Source organism: Pyrus communis, chromosome 17 (genome assembly GCF_041283825.1).
Source record: "Pyrus communis isolate YQ-2024b chromosome 17, ASM4128382v1, whole genome shotgun sequence".
NCBI classification, from domain to species: domain Eukaryota; kingdom Viridiplantae; phylum Streptophyta; class Magnoliopsida; order Rosales; family Rosaceae; genus Pyrus; species Pyrus communis.
Genome location: NC_142581.1, coordinates 1,879,571 through 1,890,724, shown reverse-complemented (window position 1 = coordinate 1,890,724; position 11,154 = coordinate 1,879,571). Strand labels below are relative to the sequence as shown.

At 36.6% G+C, this 11,154-nt stretch overlaps 2 protein-coding genes and 1 non-coding gene across 3 annotated transcripts; 1 reads left to right on the top strand and 2 right to left on the bottom strand.

Moving 5' to 3' along the window:
- Nucleotides 1-113: 113 nt before the first annotated feature.
- LOC137749555 (proteasome assembly chaperone-like protein) lies at nucleotides 114-1,933 on the bottom strand. Its single transcript, XM_068489667.2, has 7 exons — nucleotides 1,797-1,933; nucleotides 1,572-1,619; nucleotides 1,441-1,487; nucleotides 834-900; nucleotides 699-742; nucleotides 472-529; nucleotides 114-391 (listed from the first exon to the last, which is right to left on the bottom strand). Exons 1-7 carry the CDS (start codon nucleotides 1,842-1,844, stop codon nucleotides 341-343), a joined length of 363 nt encoding a protein of 120 aa, XP_068345768.2. The 5' UTR covers nucleotides 1,845-1,933; the 3' UTR covers nucleotides 114-340.
- Nucleotides 1,934-3,928: 1,995 nt separating this feature from the next.
- Nucleotides 3,929-7,697, top strand: LOC137708460 (NAD(P)-binding Rossmann-fold superfamily protein). The gene is made up of 5 exons (XM_068447544.2): nucleotides 3,929-4,385; nucleotides 5,100-5,281; nucleotides 6,258-6,452; nucleotides 6,639-6,792; nucleotides 7,267-7,697. The coding sequence occupies exons 1-5, from the start codon at nucleotides 4,130-4,132 to the stop codon at nucleotides 7,563-7,565; spliced, it is 1,086 nt and encodes a 361-aa protein (XP_068303645.2). The 5' UTR covers nucleotides 3,929-4,129; the 3' UTR covers nucleotides 7,566-7,697.
- Nucleotides 7,698-8,235: 538 nt separating this feature from the next.
- On the bottom strand, nucleotides 8,236-8,333 carry LOC137709614 (small nucleolar RNA snoR1). The gene has a single exon (XR_011064902.1). It is a non-coding gene; the product is annotated as a small nucleolar RNA snoR1 (small nucleolar RNA).
- Between the last annotated feature and the right edge of the window lie 2,821 nt (nucleotides 8,334-11,154).

Here is an 11,154-nt window from a genome sequence, read left to right as displayed (position 1 = left end):
TCTTCGTTTTCTCCTAATTTCATGGTCGTTTCCTTGAGCGGGCCTTGGTGCGCGTTAAGGAAAATATTAGAAGACATTTGGAAGCGGGTTTACCATTTTCCGAGTCAGATAAGTTTAAAATCGATAAAAACTGGTCTCAATCGGATTGAAATGAGCTTAATTTCACAGCACAATTCAATTTGGATTACGAAACACCACAACGGATTGTAAAAATACGTAATTCAACTTAACGACCAACCCTATTTGTAGATAGCTGAATGATTCCGACGCCATGACGCTCTAGTTGAACCCCGGATGGAATGTTAGTGCAGATCGAGGAACTTTTAATGGCAGCCCACCATCACCAGAAGCGATTCTCGATAACAGCTGAAACAATGCCTTTCAGTGTCTCCTGCAATACACAATTGGAATGTTACAACTTCTAACAGCATATTGGCCAAAAAGCATCGTAAGACAATCGATGATTAGTACCGCTGAATGATCTTTGAGACCAAGAGAAAGCATTAACGGCTTCGAGGAGCCTGAGTTACTGCAAAAAACAACCTACTGCATTAGACATTACAGTTTAGCTAACCTTTTGTAAGTTAACCTCGACAGTCTTCACCGAATTTTTTTACAGGATCAGTAACTGTCACTAAATTAGGAGGAGATGAAACAGTATAGTCAAAAAGTTACCGTCTATCAATGGTGATATGTACCTGATGTGTTCAATAAGTTGACGACCACATGACACTAGCATTGGCTGCAGATGTTGCAAGACACACAAATGAGCACAAACTTTAGTCAGCAAGGGACACAAAACTTACAGGCTTATACTGCGCTGGATAGCTTACCTCGTCTCGCTTGCCGAAGATTACAGACACGTTGAATGTCGGATGGATTGCCATCCCTTCCTCCTTCCTGATAATGAAAATAAAAAACACCACATAAGCTCCTTAATCGTAAATTTAATTCACTTATGAAACCCCCAATGGATAAATAAGCATATAGTAACATTGAGCTATCAAAAGGCATAAAAAAGATCAATGACAGCAACACTATTTGGATCCAAAATTCTGTATCAATAACCAAAGATTTGGACCCAAAGCAGATGTGGTTTCTGCCAATTGGTCACAATAATGTGCTCGCCTACTTCCACCCAATTTTCAATCTCCCTCCCCGTTGATAAGAGTAGTTTAGAATATATATCGTTGCATAAACAACAACAAAGCCTTATCCCACTAAATGGGGTCGGTTGCATGAATCCTAGAATGCCACTGTGCTCGGTTTTGCACCAACTTTTCCGTTAGCTCAAAGTACTCCATGTCTTTTCTTAAAGTCAGTTTCACAGTCTTCTTAGGTCTTCCTCTACCCTTTTTGCCCCGATCCTACGTCTCATATATCGTCGGATCAAAAAAACAAAGTTTTGGACCCATAAACGAAGACAACAGATATGCAGACCTGGCTTGCAGTATGGTGCCCATAGCTCCAATTTGAGTTGCAATAACCTAACAAATGTTCCAAACATTAGAATTTAATACATATATATTGCAGCCCCCATTCAAACAAAAACATTTGAACCCAAATCTCACAAGAAAATGATCATCATAACTGCACATCACTACATCCGTCTTGTTCCCCTGCCAACAGAAACCACCATAACATTTAAACTCAAATTACAAAACCCTAATACATATGTAATCAGAACTGCAGAAGCAATATTGGAAGAGGCATTTAAGCAAACAGGGTGAGCAACAAAAACACAAGAAAAAACCCAATAAAAAACTAATCACATCGTATTACTGAGAACCAAATACCTTAATTTCCAAGGAAAATTTCTTGTGGGCAATGGGGAAGCTGCCCATAGCTGCTGCTGCTGCTGCTGCTTCTTCTTCTTCAATACGATTACGACTTACAGCAGACGCGATTAGAATTTTCCTTTTCTAATTTTATTTTTATATTTATTTTTGTGTTAGTTAGGAGAATAAACAATTGGGCCTAAATTTACAAGGCCCAATACTAGATTTTGTCCCAAGAGTTGTGGCTTGTGAATGTGGGCCACACTTGTACAAGATTGATCAATTTCCTACAACATCAGTTCATCGTATATTGTTCGGTCAGAAATCATTGTAAATCTTTTTATTTAAAATTAAATATAAACAGTACCTAACGAACAATATACAATGAACGGATGTAATTTGAGGATCCCTATGATCCTTACAAAGAGGATCCTCATTCCAAGATTAATTACCTTTATCATTAAACTTGATATAAAAGATAATTAGGAGATTATTACAATATTAATTACATTTATGAATTTGGTCACATGTCGTGTTAGTTAGCGAGTTAGCATTAGTGTGCAAAATATATTTGATGCAGTCGAACTGAAAAATCTAGAGAAAAATACAAAAAGCAGAAGTGAAGTCTAAATTTTATTACATGCCAGAAAAATTCTTAAATTTCAGCTCAAATGGACAAATTTCGTCGATATTTCTAATATACTGGTTAAATATTGATAAATTGTCATTTGACACTCTCTAAAATTTCATTTTTAACGATTTTCATCATTTCATCGAAGATAATGGATTTCGATATATTTATCGAGATATACATAAATTTGTGTAATGATATTTTCACCAACCGATATTTTAAACACGAATTAAGAGATTGAACTCATTGTTTGGCACATGTCGTGTTTAGTAAAGAGATTAAAAACTAATTATTTGGCAACTAACTCTCGTTTCGCGGCGGACAATATGCGTGGAGGGAACGAAAGACCGGGAGAGGAGGGGGAGGGGGGGGGTGTGGGTTGTGCGTGGGTAGATGGTCCACGTGCTCACTGATCATTCAACACGTAAGGGACCGGCTTTAGCTACCGACACATATTCAACGTTTAGCCAAACCCAAAGCCCAATTTGGGATAAATTTTTATTTAATATTTGTTTTTCTTTGCAAGGGGAAATTATTTATTTATTTTTAATAGTTAAATTGTGTTAAATTAAAAGAGATTTGAGCACTGAAAAAAAATTATAAGAAAAAATGAATGTGAAAATATTTTGTTTATAATTAAAAAAAATGGAATTTTAACGTAAAACTCTTGGTACTGTTTATTTTAACGAAAAATCACATTTTTTACACTAAATAGTCAATCAAAGTACTATTCACTTTACCCTTTATTTTGTTCTTATCGTTAAAACTCAAAGTTTTCAAGACTTTTTCATTAGTTTTCCTTACAAAAAAATGCATTTTATATTCGTACTTGTTTTAGCAAATTGCGTATATGTTATATCAGTTAGTGATACCATTTCTTCGAGTGCTAGGTGTATTGTATACATCATTTATCACAACTTAGTGTATGCAAATTATTGAATTTGAAACATTGAAAATTTAACAAAAGACCATATCTTTGTCTAATTAAAATAAATTGGGTTAATTTCCAGCTAAAAATCTAAAAGATTCATAATTTTATACCATATCAAATTATTTGATTTTTGTGTGTGTAGATTATTAAGTAACCGACTAACTATAATCCTTCGTAAGCTATAAGCAGCAAGAAACATGATGTTTATTCAATTTTTTATGGTTTGGATTTCTCGCCTAAGGCCACTGATGGAAAGTGAGTCCAATTGCTAACCTGAATTTACCATTCGTCGAAGGATGATAGAGCTAAACTTGATATTCTTATACAGTAAAATAAATCGCATTTGTCACAAAATTCACCTCATTAAAAATAGGACAAAAATTTTAGGGCAAAACAAAAATAAACAGGAAAATTAATGAAAATAACTTGAAAACTTTGCGTTTTAACGATAAGGACAAAATAAAAAGTAAAACGAATAGTATAAGATCAACTTTTTAATATAAAAATATGATTTTTCGTTGAACTGAACATCACTATGAACTTTGCGTAAAGTTCCTATAATAAACCAAGCGGCACAAGCCAAGCCTTAGCTTTAGCTGAGCTAGCTGGGTAGGCGGCCGCTGGGGTGATATTGAAAAGTAAGCTTTGCATGACTTCCAAATACCAATAGATTCACATAGACTTATGTCTTCTTCTCGCTAATGTTCTCACTCCACCTGTGTCCGAGAGAAAAGTAAGCTTCCCAACTCCATCTCTGTGCCATTTTTGTGTCTCCAAAACATCGACGGAATGGGGATTGTGGGTTTGGAAGAGAGGGAGAACATCGAATTGCAGGAGTTCTGCCGTATGCTGATGGCTTCCGCCGGCCTCCACCGCAGAAAAGACGGCCGGCAGCAGCCCAACAACAAGCGTTTCGACTTGAGGGGTGACGATGATGAAGACATGTTGGTGTGTGTCACTAGCGGCGTTTCTTTCTTAGGACTTGCCCTCGTCGATCGTCTCCTCCGCCGTGGCTACTCCGTCCGCCTCGTCGTTGACAACCAAGGTAAGTGTTTATCTACTAATCATCGTTGATTAATGCTTTCTTGGTCCAAATTCCAATTTCGATTCTGGCTTGTAGAATGTTAGTTGGACCAGTTGGTTAAAGCAATGTGTCCGTCTTGTTGAGACAATATTTGAATCCCCTCGCTTCTCTTAAAATCTTGATAAAAATTCGAAAAGCGCTTGAAAGTTCATCTTCAAGAACAATCACCACTCCATTATAACACCAAAGAAGTTTTTATGATTTCTAAGTACTTTTAAATTGTTCTGCTGTTTTTTTTATCATTGAAATACATCATCAAATAATTTGATGAGAACTTGGATTTCCAATTTATGGAATCTAAAAGTTCAAACAATTTGATTATGCTATTATATTGATTAGCATAGTGTGAATATTATAATTGTTTGGAAGTACTTTTAAAATAGTAGAAAACGTTTTTTTATGAAAATGTTTTTAAATTCCAAAAGCACTCTGCAAGATGCATTCGTTATGTGTTACTCGCAGAAAAACGTTTTTCAGAATTCACTTGCATTTTTATCAAAGATTGATTTCAAAAACGTTTTTATTCATTTTAAAATCACTTCCAAACAAAACTCGTATCCATGTATATGATTGCAAGAGAAGAAGATTTTAAATATAAAGAAAATGTCGTGTGGAATTTGGTTTATTACATCCACAATTAATGGGTTGTCATGTCCCCCCGATTAAATAATACAGAGGATGTAGAAAAATTGAGGGAGATGAGGACAGGCGGCAGCACCGATGACCGCATTTCTGCAGTTATGGCGAAGCTAACCGACGACGACGATGTTGAAAGTTTGTCCCATGCATTCGATGGCTGTCGTGGCGTTTTCCACACCTCTGCATTTGTCGACCCCGCTGGCCTCTCTGGCTACACTGTGAGTCACTTAACCCATTTCATTTCTGTACTCTTCTTAAACTTGAAGGAATATCTTATGGAGAAATTCTTAGGTTCGATCATTTGGTCTACGCGCCATCTAACCTTCCTCACACACAAAAACAAAGCATCACACTTGAATTATTTGGTGTCATGTAGGCCATGTGGTCCAAGTTTAAAATCTTATGGAGAAATTCTTAGATTCGAACATTTGGTCTACGCCGCATCCAACCGTCCTCACACACAAAAACAAAGCATCACACTCGCATTATTTGGTGTCACGTAGGCCATGTGGTCCAAGTTTGTCGGGGCATATTTTTGCTCAACACACTTAAGTGATGTTAATGTTCACCATCCTATTTATCGCTATTGGATGGTGTAAATTTCGAAATATGAGTAGTGGATAGATACAATATCTCAAAATTTAAACTCATCAAATGACAATAAGTAGGACGGTGAGCAATATTACCACTTGAGGGTGATGAACAAAAATGCCCTCGAATCTGTTGTGTCTAGTTGCCCTATGTTGTCGTGTGAACACTAAATTGGAAGTGATTTTTGCATATCTTTTACTCCCTTTGCATGTACCTGTTTTATTATGACACTTGGATACTTTTGTTTATTTATGTCCTTCGATTGTGCTTTATTCAGTCAATCCGAAGAAGGTCTGGAGGAGAATAAACGAAGTGTGCGGAAAACATTTCGATATTCTTATTGACAACATACATTTTATCAAAATTGCTTAAAAACGAATAATTAGTGCTACGATCATCTCATCCTACTACAGTTAATTCTACCAACCTCTTTTTGTACATACCTAATTGTATATAATATTTTGTTTCTCTCTTTCATCACGACTCAAAAAAGTAAAACTGAATGATTTCGCATATCCCCTTAATTTTTCCCCTCGTGCACAGCTCTATTTATTTCTGACATTTAAATTGCGAATGAACATTGGATTGGAATGATGTGTTTAGAAATCCATGGCTGAGATAGAAGTGAAGGCGAGTGAGAACGTGATGAAGGCATGTGCAGTGACACCATCTGTGAGAAAATGTGTCCTCACTTCTTCACTTCTAGCCTGCGTATGGCAAGACAGCACCCGCAACGACCTCTCCCCTGTAATTAACCATGATTCCTGGAGCACTGAGTCACTCTGCATTGACAAAAAGGTATCATGTTCATCTTACTCCAAAACCGTCATCATGCACTCGAGCAAATCCAAAACTGTCATCATGCACTCGTCTGTGACGAGCAAATTGAGCACGGAAAGAGTATAGGATGACTGTAGTTTTGGAGTGCCAATAACAGTTCGTTTACTATTGTTAGCGTTTAAAATTTCTTATGGGGAATGGCAGCTTTGGTATGCCTTGGGGAAGCTGAGGGCAGAGAAAGCTGCATGGAAAATAGCCGAGGAAAAAGGGGTGAAGTTGGCCACCATCTGCCCAGCTCTTATCACTGGCCCTGAAATTTCCACTAGAAATCCAACAGCAACACTTGCATATCTCAAAGGTAATCCTTTTTCTACTACATTCACAACTTTTAGTATCTTCTGGCACCGTCGCATAACGAGCCAACTGTATCAATTTGATATCAAACTAGTCACACATGAGAATCGAACTGATGGGTCCAATGGTATTCAATTTTCAAGTGAAAGTGATATCGCTAGACTGCAGTATTAACAGGACATGAGTTGCTTGTATATATGCCTTTGCAAAATTCACAAAAGATGGAACCAAACCATCCCCCTGAAATATTAAGGCAATCTATGTCCGGAGCACCATGAGAAGAAACAAGCTCATGGCTCTCTGCTCTTCACTCGAGGCTCCGTTTACCCATTTTCATATAGTCATGCCGTCGAACACTGACCCCATTGAGCACCGCCATCTCAGCGATGCTCAAACCGAGGGGCTAAAGTCGTATTTTTAAGTCAAAATCCACTCTTCCCTTCTAATTTTTACCAATTTTGATTGTCTATAAATACAGGAGCACAACAAATGTACCAAAGTGGTGTGCTAGCCACAGTCGATATAACAAGACTGGCAGAGGCACATGTAGGCGTGTTTGAGGCAATGAACAAGGCAGCGTTTGGGAGATACATTTGCTTCGATCAAGTCGTTGACGGAGAAGAAGAGGCCGAGAAGTTAGCAGAGGCGACGAGCATGTTGAAGAACAAGTTCGTGGGCAATGGGGGCTCTAATATTGTCCAGAATCGATTCGAATTGTCGAACAGAAAGCTTACAAATCTTTTGTCCGGAAGAGTACATTGCTGCTATAGTTCATAAAAAAAAACTCCGGCATTTCAATTAGGGTTCTACCCAGTTGTTATAATTCCCAGTGTGTAAAATGTTGAGCAATGCAAGTGAGAAAGTTTTGGAACATCTCTAAATTAATAGTATCTTTCATGTTTCAAGGTAGGTTTGGCAATTTCTTGTCCAATACATTAATCTAATGTAAAATGACACAAAAATAACATATTTCAAATAAACTTATTAACAAATCGAATTATTATCGGATCATCGATTACGAACCTGTTATAATGAGTCGAATCAACCAGTTAAAAATTCAATTAGATATCATTTGTCAAATATACAGTAACCTATTTATTAGACACATAACAACATGATATATTAAAAATTCATTAAAATAACGAGTTTGACGCAACAAAGTATGCTAAAATAACATGTATGATGTGAAATGGAAGAATAAGTTTTATATGTTTTAACATCGAAGAATTAGGACCCAAAATCTGGATTTTCGTAGACCAAAAATATTAAACAAAACAAAAATAAACTTTAAAAAAAATATGTTTGCAGATATAAATTGTGGGAAAATCGTCAAATTGATAAGAAAAAAGTGCCCAATAAAAAAATTAAATGTATAAAAAACTAAAAATAAATTTCAAGCAAATAAAAGGAAAAAAAAAAAAAAAAAGAGAGAAAGGGGGAAGAGGGAGGCTCAGAGAGTTGCTAACAGTGCTCAGCGAAGAGCCCTTTTACAGGCACTTCTCATACAAGAGGTGTCAGAAATTTAAAGCACTCTTCATCGTTGCCATCTAAATATTACACATACACAACTTCGATCAACAAACATTCAAACAAAAATTAGGAAGAACAAGAAGAAACTGCTACGAACAGAGGCGGCGAGAGCTGCGGAGTGGAGGGGTCAGGGGTTAGGGTTTTCAGTTAGCGATGGCATTGGTTGAGGGGTTTTTATAAGCTTTTCTTTCTGGGCCTTTTGGGTTTACACCTCTTATGAGCCCACAGTTGATGTTATTGGACAGTGGACTACCCTGTCAGATTAGCAAATTCAGCCCATTATCTATGGGCCTATGCCTCCTTAGATAATTTAACCAAAGAAGGAGAAACAAGCATAAAAAGAAAGTTTCTAGTGCATGTCCACCCGTTGGTGTCAGCAAGGGCCCTAAACATGTCATTTGGTACTGGTTTGGTACTAATATGTTTTTATAAAAAATGGATATAAAAAAAAAAAAAAATTTGAGCTAAAAAAGATGTTTGATAAACACTTAAAAATAGCTTATTTTCACAGTTTTGGGTGAAAAACAGCTGAAAACGTGAAGCAGCAAAAATGAGCTTATCCTCACAGCACATTAGAAGCAGTTTTTTTTTCAAAACATAGCAATACCAAACCATCCCTTAGTCCCAAAAATCACTTCTAGCCGTCTAAGAAAAAGAGGGCAAGTGGTGGGCCGTGTGAAGCCCGCGTAAAAGATGGGCAACATATGTCCAACCTTGAGCAGGGCCCTAAACATGCCCTTTAATCCCAAAAAACCACTTTCGACAGTCTAAGAAAAAGAGGGCAAGTGGTGGGCCGTGTGAAGCCCATCTAAAAGTCCGGGCAACATATGCCCGACCTTGAGCCCGCTGATAATGAGTGATGTCAGTAAGTGGGTCTGGTGACTGAAAAACTAATCCAGAAAGGGATTTCCAACCGTAGGCGATGACTTCGGCTTGCGCATGGTATATTAAGCTTTATATCTATGTACTGATATCAGGTCGATGTGGGACAAGTACCAGCAAGTGGTTCTCCCTTGACTTGCTCCTCTCTATATGGAAGTTCAAAAATAGTCCTATCTAAATCAATTTGTAGTTTTAAATACCAATGTTTGAATTTGAAGCTTATATTCTTGTGGAGAAACATTCAAAATAGGCAAAATGAAGACTTGTAGCTTCTCTCTAACCGTCAAACTCTATGTGAAAACAAGTCGGAACGATAAGAATAAGACCAATAAAACATATTTATATATATATATATATATGTTTATTTGTGAATGGTATTGCCCTTTCCCTTATCCTTAATCTTGTCGAATGGTTGTTAAAATGTTAACTAGTTTAGAAAAACAGACCAGAATTTGATCAAAATGGCCGGCAACAGAGATACGCAAAGATTACGAAAAAAGAGATTCAAGGACACATGACTACTCCTGAGTCAACCCAACCGGACATAGAGATGTAGATTGCAGGGAGAGATGCATGCATGACCATATTCTCGACATGCATTGTGCTGCTCATGATTACTGTATATTTATTTCAACAAAATATAAAGATTATTATTTGTTTGATAAAATGAATTGAGTATCAATTGCCAAGGGTCTGTTGAGTTGAGACCAAAGCTTAGGTTTGAGTTCTACTGCCGTCAATCTCTCTTAACACACGAGCTGTGAAAACCAAAATAATGAGCTAAAAGAGTCTTTCTGTAAGTTCTGAAAGAGACTTATGTTATGCTTGATTATGGAAAATGTAACCTCCCTCCCTCCCTCTAAGCTTTTTGTAACAAAAATAATAATAATTTAAAGTAAAAATTTAGTAATACAAGTGGGTGGTGGGTCGTGTGACAGCTTACAAGGTCCTGCTTGAAAATTGAGAACCATATCCTTACGCTGGTTAAAAATATTAGTAATTCCTATTTAACTGTTTAATTAACCAAGTTAAAAGTTTACAAATTGAATCATGGTTTGCAAGCAATAGTAACAAATTTATTCGATTAAATTTCAAAAGTAAATCACTCTAGCAAAAACACTTTTCATAAAATTGCTGAAATTAGGGATTTTGAAATTTAACCTTAAAACCTTTATGTTTTATAAGAAACAATCTCAAACAATTCCTACAAAGGTTTAGGACTAAAAGTTTGAAAGGATTTTTTGGTGCAAGAAGCAAATTAGACTTGACGTGTTATTGACAAAAACATTTTTGGCAGAATCGCTTACGAGCAAAAGTGTTTTTTTTTAGAGTAAATTGTAGCAATGGTCCTTTAACTTTAACTCAATTGGACTAATGATCCATCAACTAAAAATTCATTATCATTGGTCTCTCAACTTATCAAAACGTGCACCTATGGTCCCTCAACTAAAAATTCATTACCATTACCATTAGTCCCTGAACTTTAATCCAACTGAAGAAATGGTCTCTCAACTTTAACTCAATTGGAGCACTGGTCCCTCAAAATTTAACCCAATTGTAACAATGGTCATTCCAACATAACTCATTTTGACAAAATTTTGACAAAGTTGACGAAAATTACTGTAGCTACACATTTTGATTAGTTGAAGGACCTCAATTGTAGCAATAGTCCTTCCAACATAACTTATTTTGACAAAATTCTGAAGAAGTTGACAAAAATGATCATAGCTACACATTTTGATGAGTTAAGGGACAAATGGTAATGGATTTTTAGTTAAATGATCATTTCTCCAATTTACTCTTTTTTTACGACGCTATCCCAAACTGACGGTAACGGAGAAATAAACGGAGAGGTTTAGGGCAGCAGAGAGCAGGGTGGAGGAGGAAGAGTGGTAAAAGAGCAGGGTAGATGAGGAACAGTTCCCTATATTCGCTGTCATCGGTACTCATGAAA